The following is an 18,123-nucleotide window of genomic DNA, read 5'->3' as shown; positions in this document are numbered from 1 at the left end:
ATGGGTAACCAGAATTTCTTTTTAATTAGAGGTGAAGAGAGAACAGAAGGTGAGGAAACAATATAAATGCTATGCATTTGATTTAGGTCCGCAGCTCATGATTGGAAGCAGTGAGGACAAACGTCATAAGCATAGTCCTGTCATTTGTTATTATATCCCCTTCCCCTGAGGTTATGGTCTCAGCAGTAGTTACTAAAACTCATGAAGTCCACAACCTCGAAGGGGTTAGTGGGGTTCATCTTCAGCCTCCGTGGGATCAGACGCTGGGACCTGAAACAAAGATGCTGGCGAGCCGGGTGGCTGTTCAAAGCGGGAGATGCACTAAAGAGCTTGTAGTTTCAGCTGAGGCAGTGACACGCTCAGCTAGCATGGTGCAGCGGTGGACAGGTGCAGTTCAGCTATTTGGGTACAGCAGTTGCATTGTTTTAGGCAGGAGCAGATGTTGAGCAGTGATCGTACAGGAGCTTGTGCGTTTCGAAGGCGATAATCTGAGAAGTGCGGATTGTGAGGCCCAGAAGGGTCGGTTCAACAGTCAGTTCGGTGGCAGAGAGGCTGGTGACTGGATGCACAGTGTAAGTTGAGCGGCTCCAGTGTAGCGTTGGAAGGTCGCAGTTCAAAGGATCCCTCATGGTCTGGTCGACTGTGGATGAAGATTGAAGATGCTGGTGGATCGAAGAGGTGGTTAGAAAGGGGAGGGTGCAATGATGAGCTTCAAATTCGAGTCGGGGCAACAATTTGCTCATCTAGCATGATACAATGGCAAACAAGTTAGAATGTGCAGTTTAAAGAGTGTGTGAGTGCCAACAGCAGCTCTGTGGGGTCCTGATCATTCGAAGCTGTCGAATGGGCTCGAATCAGGGTTTGAATTGGTTTGATGGCGAAAACACAGGTTACTGAATGCCTTGGCTCTTAGTTGCTGCGAGTCCCAATCCAGGGATTCCAGGATATGTTTTCAGTCCTTGTTCTTGGGGTCCCACACACAGGGGAGGCTGGGCCACAACTGTACGGTTCTTTCAACATGGTGTGATCCTGGTTACCATTGCGACTGGCAAAGAGGCAGGTCTTGTCCCAGGAGCAGTTCACACCCTCCGGTCTGTGGGGCTGGTTAGGGTACAGAGCACGTCTCTGCCTTGGACACTCAGTCTTCACCTCAGTGGTAGAGAACTTTGGAAAGATCAACTCTCCTAACAGAAGCCCAACTGTTTTTCCAAAAGTGGATCAAAGAAAGAGTGGGAGAGTCCTTCTTTTAAAGGCAAAATCCCTCAGGTTATTGTACTAGAACTAGCCTGCTTTAGGGATCCAATCCCTGTTCTTCTATCAAGTGGAGTTTTCCTTCTGACATCACACCCAAAGTACATTGTGCTAAAGGAAGTGGCAGAGACAGGAAGGAAAGAGGCAGAGAGAAAAAAGATGGTGGAATCTTCCTCCAGCTGTAAAGAGCTCCCTCTGTTTACACTAACCCGCCCTTTGTCTTCTCAATAGAATCAAAGGCGTTTAGTTATGCAGCCCTTGTATAATGCTACTCCTGTTGTGAATGGGTGTGCTCTTTGATTCTAGTTCCCAGGACAGCTTCATGTGGAATGGATGTCTCTCTGGGGAGGGTGTTACCTACCGTCACAAAGGAACAAAGAGAGGCAATCCCCAAGGCACCAACCCTGCTAGCTCAGGTATGACTTATATTTAAAGATGTACCTGCCACCAGGACAGTAAACTCCTAATCATAGTATTTTGGTACCTGGGTGCATGTCTTAAATGCAACCCCTGGACTGCAGAGACATGGCTGTCACTGCAGCTGTCAAATGCAAATGGGGACTTGTGTCCTCTGAACCTGTGTCCTCTGAACCTGCTCTGTACCACAGTATACTGATGCAGCAGGGCACAGGTACACACAATGCTTTTGGCATGGATCCTATGAAAGGGGGATCTGATTGGCAGATGACTGTTCCAGAGATGGAATTACAATACAATTGTATTCATTTAGTAAAAATCAAAATAGCCAGGGCTTCTACATCCTTGCCAAATGGCAATCCATCACAATTGGTGTTCTGGTCGTAGAGGACAATCTGGCAAGAGGTTGCCTGCGTGTCAGGCTAGGGGAGAGCCCGGACCTACCTTGAGACAAAGCATGCCCCTAGGAGGGAATGCAAGAGGGTCTCTGGCAATGTATTGGTGTCATGTATTGGTGTCATAATGGCTACTACGGACAGAAAAATCTGTTTAAAATGTGCAATCGGCAGGCGAATGCCTGATAGGCCTGCAGTACAACAGACGGCATTAGTGTTTTCTTTGGATCCCGCTCACAGGTCAGTTACTGAATGGTGATTTGAGAATGGACATCTGCCAGGAGAACAAAACTCTGACCAGGCAACAGACCAAATGTTTGAGAAAATCCTTTGTGGACAAAGTAAAATAACTTCATTCACTGTTGGTGGTCAGTGCCTAAGTGCTTACAGAAAAATATTCAGTTCCTGTGAGCATGGCAGCTAGGGTGCCGGGTTGCAGAGCCAGTTCCCCACTAACTTTCCAAGGAGTTCAACATCTTAGTAAACAGCCTTGGCAATCTTCTCTGACCCTAACATTGTGGGCACATGAACTATACTATTAGAAAGATCCCCTCATTTGGGGTTTAGGAGGAGGAGGTTTTACTCGCAAGCTGAGGTTGTCACACAGGTTCAGAGCCAACCAGGGCAAACTCAATCCCCAGCGCACTGGGCCCCATCCAGGACTGCAAAGGGCCAGGGACATGATAGCTCTCTGCAGGCTGTGAGTGACTCATCCTCTCTTCTGGCACCTTGCAGCCCAGTTGGAGTGCTCCTAATTCGCCCATGTGATTCTTACTGTTTGGGTATCTAGGCCTGCATACTGTCGCAAACTGAACCAGGACGTGAGACTGTGGTGTTGAGCTAAGAGATCCTCCTCTTATATGCAAATAAACATTGCATTTACTCTGAGTTCTGTAATTATTTATTTGTATTTATTTGAAGAACACAGATGTCAATTCCGACCAGAAAATGGCTTACAATAACGCATTTACAGATTGTGGAAGCATTGCCATAAGGGTGTATAATAACACAAAGATGAGAACAAGTGGTGGGCCTGTTTATGACAGTTTAAAAAAGTTGAACCTATACCAGGGCCAGAACGAAACATATATATATATATATATATATATATATATATATATATATATATATATATATATATATATATATATATATCTCTAAGAAAACAAGTGACTTACAAAGGTAACATTAAAGTAAGGGGTAAAGCTTCAAACTAAAGAGGAGTACTATTTAAATCTACAAAATTACATTATCGGGCATCAATAGTCATTGGTGGGGTAGGGTGTGTAGCATGCGGGAGAGAGCAGGGGGAGCTCCTTCTTTAACAATTAAGCGAAGTTTAAGCATCTGGTCTGAGTATTCTTTTCTGGACTCTTTATGACATATCTGTTACACCATTTTCTAATTTAAGTGAGTTTATTGAAAACCATGACATATTTAACACTTTCAGTACACAATGCATTTTTTCACAGTGCTTACCAAAATTAACATTAAATGAAGGAATAGCATATATGACGCATTCCTTAGCACTGGGCACTTAGTGCCTAGAGTGTGACCTACATGTCCTTAACATTTGAGGGGTTAAAAAGAAACCATTATTTCCTTTTTAGAAAACTACAAGACATGTTGCTACACGCAATACAGCAAAACAAGAGGTGATGGCTGGAAGGTTTAGAATTAATCTTGACCTCTGGCATTGCTCTGGGCAACCCTCCAGACCATCTTTCTTCACCTGCCAAGCCATTACAAAAGGGGAAAGACCATGTGCAAATCAGGCTTGGTCCCACCCCAAGGCCAGTCCATCCCAAACTGCTTAGTCACATTCCTTCTCCACAAGACCACAAGCATCCCCAAACATGTTTCGGCCTGGTTGGGCCTCATCAGTGGGAAGTAGCTTGGGTCTGTAGGCCCAGCAGTCACGGGGCCCACGTCTGGGCATACCCATGGGGTCCCGTCCCACTCTGGGTGACTACAGCAAAACAAAAGAGGTGATGGTTGGAAGATTTACAGACAGTGACACAATGAACTGAGGATAATCACAGAAATAATGGGTTTACTTAAAATAATGTGGTACCATGCAGAGAGTATGAAGTTGGCCCCATAACCAAAATAGGGGGGGTCACTTTAAAATGGGCAGTGTGCAAAATGAAGTCGTAAAAGCAAAGTGTAATTCCATGGTTGGATCACCACTGCCAGTTTGAATGGTGTAGATTCTTACCATTGGTGGATCTGGGTGCGCTTGCAGTGCAAATCTTGGTTAAAAGGAGGATTCCTACAGCCATTAAATAGATAATCGTTGGAGCCAAGACCCTTACGAAGATTTGTAGCTGACTGTTGCAGCTCCAGCCAAGTTCCGGAGAAGCCCTGCTCCTTTGTCCTAATCTCATTGGTGATTCCACCCCTTGACCAGTGGGAACAACCTGTCTCGACCCCTGCTCATGGATACGTACCTGCTGAGCCTTTCAGAAGTGTCCCTGGACCAAGCGATGGATAGACCATCTCTCTCCTGGGATACCTTGCTACATTCCTCACCATTCTGAGTGAATCCATGGAACTTGGAGGATCGTCAACTTGTGCCACAGGATGATTGCTCCTGTATTTTCGTCCCCATAGTCCCAATAGGAACCGTGCAGGACCTGCTCTTTTATTTGCCAAAGGAAGATTGCCTGTCATAGCCTCACTGTAGTGACTCCCGCTGCAGTCTATCTTCATTGCTCCCTGGAGGTCTCCTGAGGTTGCCTGCTCCACAGAGGTCTTCGTAGTTTCGTGGCAAGGGTGACCAGCTGGCCAGCCTCTGGAACCGTAATAGAGGTACCACGACCGACCAAAGTGAAATTCTGTGTTCAAAACCTACATCTGCACCCGCAAACCCTGTTAGGCAGAAACCTGTGCAGTTCCCTCTGGGACCACTGCAAAAGATTTAAGACTACAGGTGTTTGGCAGTAAACCCACTTGGTAGCAGTCTGTACCACACAGATTCACTGTGGCTGAGCAGTCAGCCTTCCCTCAAGAAGAGCTAGGCAGTATACAGAGTATTCACAATAGGTCAAAAGAACACAGTGGAACAAGTAAACACTGACCAGAGCTTGGTGTAGAAGAGATAGAATTATTTATTTAAAAACCACATCTAGAAAAACACACAGGCACTAATAGTAAGCAATTCAAAAACACGGTCACTAAAAGATATACACTCCCTTAGAAGAATTTTAGACGAGTCTTAAGTAAAGACCCACTTATTTTCAGACCGCGGTGAGCACTTAACGCAGATGGCAGAGTATAATATGAAACAGATCCCAACACTTTCATAAGATCAAAACAAGAGAGGAAGGCAAGTACAACCGTGAAGTTAAAGTTCAGTAGGCCAGATCCACTTTAAGAGGATCAGAACAAAATGTGTCCAAGGTCACACGGTTGAAGTGCACAAGAGTCTTGCAAAGGTTCAAAAAGAGTTGGACCAAAAGAAAGGGACCAGTTAGAAGGTCAAGGCGGCCAGCCCAGTCCAGAAGGTTAAGTGGTTATTATTACCTTGGAGCAATCTTTAGAAAGGGAAGCCTGGTGGACACGGTACCTTAAAGTGGTGAGAATACTGCAGCAGGGGCAGTTGTTCCTGGCAGCGGATGCAAGTCGGTGCTTCGTCCGGGGGAAGAGAGGATCTCGTTGGGGAGGAAGACAGGAGTCTGTTACACTGCCAGGGAAGAAACCAGCCGCAGAGTTTTTCAGGTAAAAGGAGCGGTCCTTTTATTCGCGGTCCAGTGGTAAGTGGCTATCCGGTTGCTGGGGTGCTTGGCACGGGCAATTCGACCACAAGATGGCCTGGGATGCGAAGAGAAGAAGGTAAACTGGTTGTGCCCACCAGTCAGGGGAAGAAGCCTCTCCAGCCGGGAGATCTTCTCTGTCGTCGGGAAGTGGTGAGTCGGTTCCGCAGGGCTCCACCGGTGGTGTCGTCGTGGTAGGTCGGCTCAACTTCTCCCTCGTCGGATTCTCAGGTCCTGTGGCGACTTCTGAAGTTCCAGTCCCCAAAGCCCTGCTTTTATGCAGCACACCCCCGTTCACTCAGCCTAGCTGTCAATCAAACATGCTAAGTGGTGACCTAGCCGGCTCACCACTTGGGCCAATCACACAAGAGTGCGACTTGAGTTACCAAGGTAACTCAGTCCAGGGTGCCTAAACCTCCTCCCACACCCCCTGTGGTACCCAGACAGAGTGGCACCACTTTTGGAGGCTTCTGTGGAGAAGCCCGCCAAAAAGTGGAACAAAGGGCTCGACTTGGGTTGAAGTCACAGAGGAGAACACAAACGCCATTTTAGAATCGAGTCCTGGCAAAAAATACCAACCGGCGAATTAATATTAAATAAACCGGCGGTATGTTCGAGGCTATGAGAATTAAATAATTAAAGTTGGTAGCCTCGAACAATGGGAACATCCCATAGGGATATATTTGCGGTCGAATATAAAAAGTAGTATCCACTGCCACCAGCCAAAACCCGATCAGGGGGGACGGAGACGTGCCCCCTCGACTAATAGACCCCGGGGCAATCGAATTGCCCCGACCAGTACATCCACAATATGATGGTTTGTACCGGTTTCTGTTAATAATTTGGGACTAGTAAAGCCAATGGTGACTTTACATGCCCTGGGAGACAGTAGTCAGTCCCAGGGTATGGAGTCTATGGTGGGATGTCACTATGACACCCTTGTGTCACTGCACGGAGGGTGCTGTGTAACACACATAGTAAAAACACATGAGACCCTATGGGGTAAAGGACCCCATAGCCCATAAAATACATAAACTGTCAAAGGAACACCATAAATCATGTCCAAAAGTGGGAGAAAAAGAATCTCGCTCTTGGCAGGAGAAAAAAACAAACTCCAGAAATCCAGCAAAGTTGCTGGGGGACTCACTAGGTTAGGAAATTCAGCCTAAAGAGAGAATTCTCCCTAACAAACCCTAGGCTCCCTAGATCGAACCAAGCACAGAAGGACGTGTCCCCAATGGAATCCGGGACCTCTGAAAGGGAAAGCTGAGTGATGGGAGGTTAAGTTAACACACCCGTTTTCTCCCTCTATCCTCCATAAGGTTACATGAATGTAAAATCCTGGCCCTCTCTTTCAGACTCAGATCGGCGGTGGTCTAGCCTGGGATCAGCTCCCAAGCTTTCCCTAGTGTAGTGGGACTGAGAGAGCTACTTACCGGACTATTTCTTAACTTTTGAAATGCTGAATTGCAACCACTGGCATCATCCAATCCAGTAGTAAACCTAGCTGAAAAGTAGATCTTTTAGAACTGATGTCTTTAGGGCACTAGGCCCCAATCCATCTCAGGGCTGAACTTAAGTGTTAGAGAACTATTCTACTGTTGCTCTTAAGTGTTTCTACTGTGTTTTCCGAATCTAATAACTTAACTGTATTGCATTGATTTTGAATCAATTGATTTTCTATCTCCTCACAAAAGGGAACATCTATTTGTACTTTATAGTAGTTGTGTGACTAAACTTACCTATCGGTTTCATTGCTAAGTGTGTATTTTAAGGCCTAATACATCATTGTATGTTTTTGTACTTCTCTAACTGACATTATTGGAGTGCTCTGTGTGTATCTCATTGTACGCCTAGACCACTTGCATCCCTCTGCTGAGTGTAAGCCTTATCGCTCTGCTACCTGCCTTGTTTGGGTTTGGCTAGACTTCAGTGTTTTTCCTGTTTACCATAATATGTTGGCCTCCTTGTAGGGTTGATTTTGGAAATCCTTATTAGAACTCACTTTTATCCATGGAAATTGTACCGGACATTAACATAGGACCACAGGCATCATTGTGGATACCATTAAATCCGATACCAATATATTGAAAATGCTAATTACTTGTACTGGAGAAGATATGTATTTTGAGATTGAGTAGCCCTAGATTAGGTCTCAATGCATAGTTTGAAAGTCAAGTACTTCTGGCTTAATATATACCATCCACCACTGACACATGATCAAAGCGCAATGCTTATTGGAAAGGGGGCCAAAACTTAAACATCATGAAAAACAAGCATTACCTGCGAAGAGAGTTTATAGTACTTATTTGGAAGCACTGAAATTAGTCATTATGCACTGGACACCTGACCACCATCTGAATTCAGGCCCAGGTCCCTGCTTCTCCAGTTGCACACCTGCACTGCCTCCTGGCACCCTTGCGCTTGTGGTAGGTATCTATAACCCTACAGTCCCCTTTCCTGCACTTATTAGACACTTGCTGTCTGCACTTTTACCACACGCACTTTCCTCCTGTTGGCTGCCCTACTTGTAATTAATCCCATGCCCTATAGTTGCCCTTCCTCCACTTGCCAGCACTTTTCCCCCTCCCCTCTTCCCTGCACTCGCGTGATCTTAATGTCACTAGGCCTAATAAAATCGTTGTTTTGTTTTCCATGTGTCTCCCCTCCCTTGCCTTGAAACACTTGTGTATAGGGGTGTTATAAATGCCATATCGTATCATGGCATATCATTGAGTGGTTGCGTAATGGTCTCGGGATGTACTGAAGATCACCCTTGAACAATAGAGGCTTGTTTGCTGGGTTACATATTACTGACACTCGACAGACTCCAGAGAAATGAATTTGGGATTACCCAGAAAACTCTCAGGAGTGACAGGATCCAGCATTGGCTGTGTGTAAAAAGATGAATGAAGAATGCCATGTAGGGGAAAAAGAGATGGGGAAGGTGGGGTGCCATAGCAATAGCTTCTTAGCCATGCACTAAGGAACAGGTACTTTAGCATGGGAGCAGAGTACTATGCTATGTAATATCTAGGTGGCACAACATATTCCGGTTTTCATCAGTGTGTCATACCAACTTGACGACATAGTGAGAAGTATGTCATATTATGTAGTGTGAGCATACTGTGCTATGTAACATCTAAAGTGCAGGGGATGTGCCCTGTTCATTACAAAGGAGTGTGGGAGCCCCTCTACTGAGAACGATCATGGGTCAAATACCCTGTTCTATGGAATTTCTTCCACTCAGGAGGGTCTAGAACCACTCTTTAGCACGCTGCACCCTTCACAGAGGAGAAATAACTATTTGCATATCAGTCTTTGTCCCACCCACAGGGGCAGTTCAGCATTGAAATGCTAGGAAATGTTCCTATGAACAAGAGTACCATCAGCAACCCCAGACACTTGTTTCAGCCCAGCCTGTTCTCATATCAGTGACTGAGTCTATAGACAATAACACATCTTATACAATGGTGCAAGTCAAGTAACACGAGATGGAAGATTAGAGTACATGACAGTTAAAACTGAGCAAGGAGCAGTAGGCATATGTTAACATAAATGATGCAATACGTGCTGTGACGAAGTATCCCTCCTTTCTCTCGGGGTTAGAGATGGGATGACCAAGGGTGATGAGTACCACCACCTGCTTGCTATGTGATGCACGAGCCACGGTGGCTTGTGGAGTATCCCCTGGTCTACCCCACCTTCTCCCAAGAGCATGGCAGGGACTTCTCAAATGGGGTGAATTAACAACATGGCCCCTTTAAGACATCCAACCAGTCTCTGAAGCAGCAGTGAAATGTGCAAGCAATGCAGCAAAGGATTGTCTCTGCAGGAAAAAGATACCTAAGGCCACACTTAACCAACTAAAGATCGTAAGCCTTGAATAAGCCTGTTCATGAGCATTGAGACTTGTGAACAGGAAACACAGTGACCAACACTACTCTTTTCCATGGAGTACGCAGCGCGCATGCAAGGGCAAAGTGGAGCAAGGGCTTGTATCGGCTCACTCTGTGGAGCCACGTCAAAAGGAGGAGGAGCCTCTACATCTTTCTAGATACAGACCACACTTTCAAACATGCCAATCCAATATGGCAACCAATTATTCAGCAAACCTGATAGTAATGAAAGAGGGGAGCTCCCAAGAGGAGGCGTATGAACCCCTATAAAAAAGGCCAGGTTTGGCAGACCAGTGTGGGAATTTGGACTGAGCCGAGAAGAAGAGAAGGGGTGGGCTAGAGGTGGGAGAAAGAGGTTGTTTTGGTGGTGGCTTGAGGAGAAGAGAGGAGGTGTCTAAGAGTAAAGTGGAGGAGGTGAATTGAAGGAGAACAATGGCGTTGGTTAGGAAGAGAGAGTCCCAGGAGGATGGGAAGAGAGAGACCCATGAGGCTTGGAGAAGAGAGACCCAGGTGAGTGGGAAGAGGGAGACCTGTGAGACTGGAAGGAGAGAGACCCAGGAGGCTGGGAGAGATAGTCCCAGGATTCTTGGCGAAAGGGACACACTGCAAGAGACAGGGAGAAGAACTGAGGGGGCTGTGGATAGTGATACCCAGGAGGCTTGAGCAGGAGACAGGAGAGTTGGTAAAAGACCAGATGGGGGTGAAAAGAGCAGTGTATCAGAACAAGGAGGATGTGGCAGGAGTACTGGAGCAGGTGGTACAGGGACAGGTCAGAAGGGAGCACTTAGAAGAGAAGAGGGGAGGAAGGATAGCTCAGGGGAAACATGTTTGTCTTGAAAGCAATACAACGCAGCGCAACACAGGATTGAATCCCATGCTTAGAACCCACTTGTTGGTATTAAGCATGTTATAAATGAACAATTGTTATTATTATTATTTATTATTAAATGGTAGAGGAAGACATTAAGAAATGATAGACGACAAAGTCTGTGGCTTGTGGAGATGAGAAAGGGAGCCTAGACAGGCAGAGACAGAGAGGGAACATGCCCTGATATGTTTTATACCTGGTGGACCGGTAGGGGTGGAAGGAAGAATGAACATTTGGTGAAATAATGAGAAAGTGACGGGTGTTCAGAGTGAAGAAGGAATAATTAGTGAAGGCAAAGAGAGATGAAGGGAACCCCAAGGAACAAGATTGTTACAGATGCAGGAGGAGAACAGCCATAAATAAGGCTTAGTCTGCGATTCCCTGGGACAGAGTAGGGAATCCCTCCATCTGAGACCCCAACTAACCTGCCAAGACCAGCAGAGACCTCAAGGACTCTATTTGGTGCCCAGCACCCTCCTTTCAGTGGTCGCCATCTTTGTATAGCATGGATGTGCGACCCTTAGACCTAAGTCCTACAGAAAAAGTGAAAAATAAGGGGATAGCACCCACTGAACTTGTGAAAAGAAGTATTGAGATACACCACAGGCTTTGAGGGACTTTAATTCCCAGTGGAGTGCTGGGAAGGAGGATCCTGACTCTGAGACTATTGCATCTGGAAACTGATGTTTGGTTTACTTGTTTCAAACCAAGGGGATGCCATCCTGTAATTTGTTTGACTTGATGCCCTTAACTTGTTACTTCAAAATTAAATCCACACTTGACTCTGAGAAAATGCATCACTCAACAATAAGTATATAGCAAGTACATGTGTTGTGAAGCCAGCCTATCTGGTGACCAGTACGAGTACCTCTCTATTTTGGGGAATAGAAAAAGGCTAGGTTTATCTAGGAGGACATCACACCACCACCAGCCCCACAACTGGTATGGTCAGAGGTATATGCTAAATATAAGGGTAAGGATCCCAAGGGTGGCGCCTGTAGGGTCTAAATGATAGAAAGATAGGCAAAGGGACATGTCTTAATGACAGTTTTAAAGTCAGCACAAACAGGATTGGCTCGGCTGTTGTTTGGCAAGGAGTTCCAGAGTTATGGAGCTACAATAGAGGGAGCCAAACCCAAAAGAGACAGTGCAAACTGTGAAGATAATCGAATGGTGGGAATGGGTCTTTGTCTACAGGAATTTAGGATCTGTCCCGTGTATTGCATTTAAAGTAATGCACAAGGATGTGAAGTCTACGCTTACAGTTCTAGGGAGGCAGTGTTTAACAAAGAAGGGTTAGAGAGATGTCTGACCCTGACCCCAATTCTTAGAAGAATGAGGACTGCAACATTTTGAACTCTTTTTGGTCATGCAATTAGTTAGGCCTGACCACCCAGGTATAAGCTATTCAGATAGTCCAGCATAGAGAGACCTGTGGAAATAAGTTTTATATCTCTGATACAAGGATGGAGAGGGTTCTGTGGAGGACATTGGAGCTTCTGCTGCAGAGTGAAGCTGTGGCTGGGAGAGGGGCAGCGTGAGCAAAGCTCGTACAGCCTGAGCCTTGGCAGTAGCGCAGAGCCAATAGAACCTGGAGATCCGACCATGTCCAATAAGTGGTGGACGGAGAACCTGCGTAACGCCACCGAGCACAGGAGGGGTGAGAGTCCTTAGCCCCAATGTCTCTGCATGAAGAGGACCAAACTACTGCTGATGCAGCGACCTTCTGCATTTGAAGCACAGTGCCTGACCAGAAAAGGAACTGCAATTAACCAACAGCCTGAGAAATACAGAATGAACATGATCCGAGCTAATGCCTTCCCTGACGAAGAACACTGCAGTACAAAGTTGCGTGGTTTACATTGAGGAGAAAGTGGCCGAGCTCCATAGAGTTACAAAGGGGAACACGGACGTGATAAAACCGAACAAAGCAACCAAAAGCCCCTGTGGGGGTACCAGAGACCCGAGAACAATGGAAAGACCCAGAGGGAGTGAGCAGGAAAGTAACAACCCAAGAGGGGTTGCCAAATACCAAACAGAGAGAAAACACTCTGAGGCGGTGAAGCTGAATCTAATAACCCACAAGGAGTTACTGAATCCAAGAGACAAAGAGAAACGCTCTGAGGGTGTAGCATTGTGCCCAACAACCCATGACGGCTATCAAATTCAAAAGGGAGAGAAAAGCACTCCAAGGGGGTGAAGCTGAATCCTTTAATGCACCCATAAGGGGTTACTGAATACCCAAGAAGGAGAGAGATAGAGAGAGACTATGGGGGATGGAGAGGGGTGAACTGGAAGACAACAATTCGAAAAGGGACACAGGTGATTAGAGAGTAAGCAAAAACCCAAAAAGGGGTGATCCTGAGCTGAAGCAGATGTTAATGGTAACATTAAAGGATATTTGTACCGTGCACTATAACCACTGGAGTGGTCCCCTGGCGCTCTGGCGGCTCTGAAAAAAAGGAGGGGTGGGGGGGGTAGTGGGGATGAGCTGGAGAAGTGGAAGAGAGCGGTGATGTGCTGTTGGCGGCCTCAGCCTGGAATTCCGTGGCTGGGCTTGGGGTGCTGTACTGTCGGAAGACGTTGTGTGCTGTTGTGTGGGTCTATGTGTGCTTTGTTTTGTTATTGTAGTGTAGTGAAGTTTGTGCGGATTGTTGTATTGTAGGTTTGTGGTTGTGTTTGGTTAGAATTTGAGAGGTGTATGCAGAGGGTGAAGTTGTTAGTGGGTTGGTTAATTGGCATTGCTGTCTTGAAGTGAGGCTCTAAATTTCTGTATTTCTAATCAGGTGGGGTGTGTGTGTGCATCTCCGTGTCTACTTCCAAATCAGGGCTGTACGACACTCATGGTCCCTTTCCCATATGGCATCTGTTCATATGCATAACCTTGCCCAAGTTGGGCACCGGCTGCCTACATGGCCCCTGTTTGTATGCGGGGCAGCCAGGCATTTGTGCGTCCCCTGCAGTCTAGCCCAGAATGCATTCCCAATCTAGTAAGAGGGTGGCATCGGTAAACCCGGGTTTACTCCCTCCATGTGTTGGGGCTGCTCGGCATTCATCATTTTATTCGGTTGCTCATTCATGTTACCGCTCCAACCCCCTTTGGAATGTCGCAATGCTAATGCTTGCAATTATGTCCATGGGCGGTGTCTGCCTTCATTCACAACTCTCTTCGGTCCATACCCTGCCAAATATCCACAGCTTAGTTGGTGTGGCAAGTGCTAATGTTCACACAACTTTATACAGGTATGATCGATGGTAGCATTTATCGAGATGATGAAATACAGAGTGCTTCCGTTAAATATGAGAAGGATTTCTTACCGTCGTCATTTTCACCCTTTTTACAAAACTGGCAATTTTTTTTATATTTCAAAGAAAATTGGCATTACCTGAATGGCAGCATCAATTGATAATGATTCTTTGGTACAATCTAAACTTTTTGTTTAATGCTCATCCAGTTTTGTAGCAGGACTGCTAAGATAAATGTATTTTGTATATCAGGCAAATTCTTTCTATTTAACTCCTTGCATAAGTACTATGGACATAATAATCTTGTGTTCACAAAACATGCTTTGATCACTCAAACCATTTATCTCAGTTACAATATAATACGTTATTACTTAAATCTCCTCCAAAAATGTCAACGCTTACATCCTTAAAAACCAATACTAAGGTGTCTATTGTTTTATAAGTGAATATGTACTTCTGCAAAGGATGATACTAAATTGAAAGCCCAAGTGCAATAGAAACTATACTCTATTAAAAAAACTGATACTGAAACTTGGAAAGAAAACATCTTACTTACATATTTTAAAATGTCATTGTTAGCAGACCTTACCCAATGTTTTAGATTCCTCACATGATTTGTGTATACTCCTAAAAGATTATCTTATTTTCTAAAGAGTGTAATGGTCTGGATGCTTCTTTTAGGTATTTTATTTAACTAGAAAAGAATCTCTAATGTTAGGACTAATGTTTGGTCTATTCTACACACATTATTTTGTTTTTCTACTGTGCTGATACCATCTAATCTTATTCTTGGTCCCTTAGCTGATGTATATGGTAAAATCATTGCATCTCTGAGGTTACTTCACCTTTCAATTATGATTGCATTCCAAAAGATCACTAGTAACTGGAAAAATGCAGAATATTTCAGTTACAGAATATAAGTTGTGCTACATATGATATTGAGAATATTATATGAAATGTGCATCTTTAATAATATATCCCAGTAATACTAAATCATTAACTGGTCTTAGTTATTTTGATCACGATACCCATGTTATCAATCTCCTGAAGTGCTTGATTGTCATTCATCTCTTTTTAAATACATTTTTATAGTGTGTTGATTATATATTTTCCTCACAATATACATTATGTGCTGATGTTTTCTGTTTTGCTAAGTCTTGTATGTCTTTATCCTCCATTGTATGTCTTGATGCTGTTTTACCTTTTTATTAACATTAATATGAAAATGTATATTGCCTAGGCAACGTTTAACCATATAATCTTAACCTATGTATAATAGATGTAGGCACTGATTTGAATGCATACCACCACTCTGGTGCATCATTTGTGCTAGGGTATTACTGTATATTTGTGTTATTTTAAGACTATGTCAATTCGTAATTTGTAGTTCATAACAATTTATTTTCGATGTATATTGTTAATAATGCAATTTTTAAATTGCCATTCTTGCTATATGTAATTATACATGGATTACTAAGACATATACAACACATTATAAAAAAAAAAAGAGGACACGGGTCCTGTTTATGTAGTAATGCATGGCAAGGAATACGTGATGGACAGGAGGACAGTGCATGGGGAGTTGTCCCAAAGCTGTGTAGCTCTGGAATTGGGTGAAGAGCGCCTCAGTGCCACAGCAGTGACCACAGCAGAGAATTGCAATAACGCTGAAACGTATCTCGGCTATTTACAGCGCTTGATTCCCTGTGCCCTTGTCACATGCCACCACAATGTTTGTTTCCTTGTAATGATAACCAGTGTCCTGGGAATCGTTTTCGTCTTTCTGTTCATTTCTAAAGAGCCTGTTCCATAAAGACTGCACAGACTTTAAACCTGTTAAGAACTATTTACAAAAAAATATTCCATACACAACCTTGCACGTTTGCCATTGGATATGTAACATGAAATCATCACACCAACGTTTGCATACTTTTGTTTGATTCCAGCATCTGCGATAAATATACTGCCATTGCAGAGAGAGCCAACGAAATTCCGCCCACAACGCAGGACCTGGTGGCCCTGACTGAGTTCCTCAACAAGTCTAACGATGTCACTGTGTACAAGCTGAAGGATGAGATCTCTGAGGCAGCGAGTCGACTACTATTTCTGCTGGACTATGCCGACCTTCACTGTAAGTTGGCATACCAAAAATAATATGCAAAACCCCATTAAAAACACTACTAATATTAAGCAGGGCACATATGCAGAAGTGTACCCACGCCCTGGACAATATGTTGCACTGCTGTGGTCCCAACCTTGCTTCGGCCGGGGGAGGACACAGGCGGTTTACATCATATGAAAATAGCGGGGCTACTCCATTTTGAACATTGAAATCCTTTTACATTCATTCCTTAGCTGGGAAACCTATTATAACCTGGATCATGTTTTGGTGCATCCTTATAAAAAATATTTTTCACTAGGAATAAGGGAAGCCAAATTAATGTTTGCATTTATCGAGTTATAATGAAGGAAATGGCCTTAGAAATGCTCTGTCAGGATCCGTGGGGTTGGGTTGGCAACCCATGAACTGGATGCTCGTGGTTTAGGTGATGCACAGTTGCCCTGCTTTGATAATGTATTCAACACAGAAAGATATTCCGGGGAAAGATACAGTTGCAAAGGCTGCTGAAGCATAATTAAGAAAGGAGGCAACTTCTTTTTCTCTGACCAACTTGCCTCTAAAATAAGTATATTATGTAGTGGATCAAATCCATACCCCCTTGTTTCAATTCATGTACCTCATTGTAAACAACTTGGATATTAGTTCTCTGATGAAACATCTTCTACATTTCTGTCTTGATCAAATCCAACTATTATAATAATGGATTATCTGGCATGACTAAAGGAATAGGCCATGTTGCACCATCCCCTGGAAAGATGAGAGAATAAAAATCCTCTTTACTGCAGACCTTGTCTGCAGACAGAATAGGCCTTGTCTCTATCCTCCACAAAAGGAACCCCCACAAAATCATAAACCCATTGTAGTCTTGTAGGATCTCAGTTTGTAACATTCTGGGGCAACTACAGATATGAGCACATCGGTGCTCAAGCATCTGTGAATTGCTTTACTAACTGGGGGAACAGGATCCCGCCCTTAGAAACTACTGGAATAGTGGTCTGCCTGCAATCAGAAAGCTCTTTAGTTTCTGGTAAGGATCGTGGACCTGAGACAATGGGGTCTGACTAGGGTATAAAAAAGGTAACCCTATTAGTAAGTGCCTGTAAATGTTGTTGTAGGGCTTGATTCTGTAATCGAAGTACAGCCACCTTTTTGCAAACGGGCATCCAATTGAGGCCAACAACAGCAGCTGTGGGAATGAAAAAAGGTTGGGCCTTTCAATCTGTCAAGGTCACAGGCAACAACTACTGCAGGAGCTGCTATGCCCCACCAGTCCCCAACCCTCCCTTCTCACAGTCACTAGTGACCAAAAACTGCACCCAATGAGCTAAAGGGGAGAGGGAAGTGGGATAAAATAAATAACAAAGTACCTCAGTTTAGCAGATGCTTCTTGCTATGCAAACACAACATATATATAATATTAGTTTCTAGCTTCAACACCTAGTCCACTTTATTTCCCTAATCTTGCCCCCTTAAATCCTTGTCAGCCTCTCTGCACTTATGAGCCACCAAACCGAACCACTTACGAGCTACTTGATCTCTCCTCCCTTCCTCCCTCCCCTGGCACTTCTCTCTGATTTGAGGATTGCTTAGAAATTGCCAGACCTTGTAAGGGGAAATCATTGACTCACTTGCTCAAATCAATGATCTTCTGACCCCTCTGTTGAAAGAATCGAATGGCTTCTTCAGGAAATATTCTGGTCTCTCCCTGTTCCACTTGTGGCACACATTCTTATTTTTATTTGGACTTTAAAACTTCTTTGGCAATGCTTTAAGCAGTACCCAACTCCCCTCTAACTGTTCCTAGTAACCTGTCTGTACTAACTACAAACACTTATGAAGTCAAGATACTCATGCCACACATGTATCAGTCCTGCTTAATTGAGAGTGCAATGATCAACCTCCTTCCCCGCGGACATTCACAAGTTCAGTCTTAATCCCTAACATCACACATGCGCAGCAAACCACGTTCCATTGCTATCCAGGAATCGCATTGGGTCCTGAAATTGCTGATAGGGTCATGCCCATCCAGATACTGTTATGTGGATTTTCTATTTTCCAGCAATTCATTGCATAGCGGTGAAGAGAGGCCTTAAGAGATATACTTGAACCAAAGACAGGTATTTCATTTGGGTGTTGCCTGGGGTAGCAGCTGCTACCCCTACCCACCCCC

General features: G+C 44.5%; 1 protein-coding gene across 1 annotated transcript in view; it reads left to right on the top strand.

Annotated features, from left to right (window-relative positions):
• Nucleotides 1–18,123, top strand: part of DNAH3 (dynein axonemal heavy chain 3) — a 1,861,430-nt gene that overhangs the window by 313,207 nt on the left and 1,530,100 nt on the right. Inside the window, exon 14 of the mRNA XM_069647670.1 lies at nucleotides 15,778–15,962. Coding sequence (XP_069503771.1) covers nucleotides 15,778–15,962 — 185 coding nt within the window. The remainder of the gene's footprint in view (nucleotides 1–15,777; nucleotides 15,963–18,123) is intronic.

This window comes from Ambystoma mexicanum, chromosome 2q, assembly GCF_040938575.1.
Source record: "Ambystoma mexicanum isolate Mex_15411 chromosome 2q, UKY_AmexF1_1, whole genome shotgun sequence".
NCBI lineage: Eukaryota > Metazoa > Chordata > Amphibia > Caudata > Ambystomatidae > Ambystoma > Ambystoma mexicanum.
This window is presented reverse-complemented; position numbering and strand designations above follow the sequence as displayed.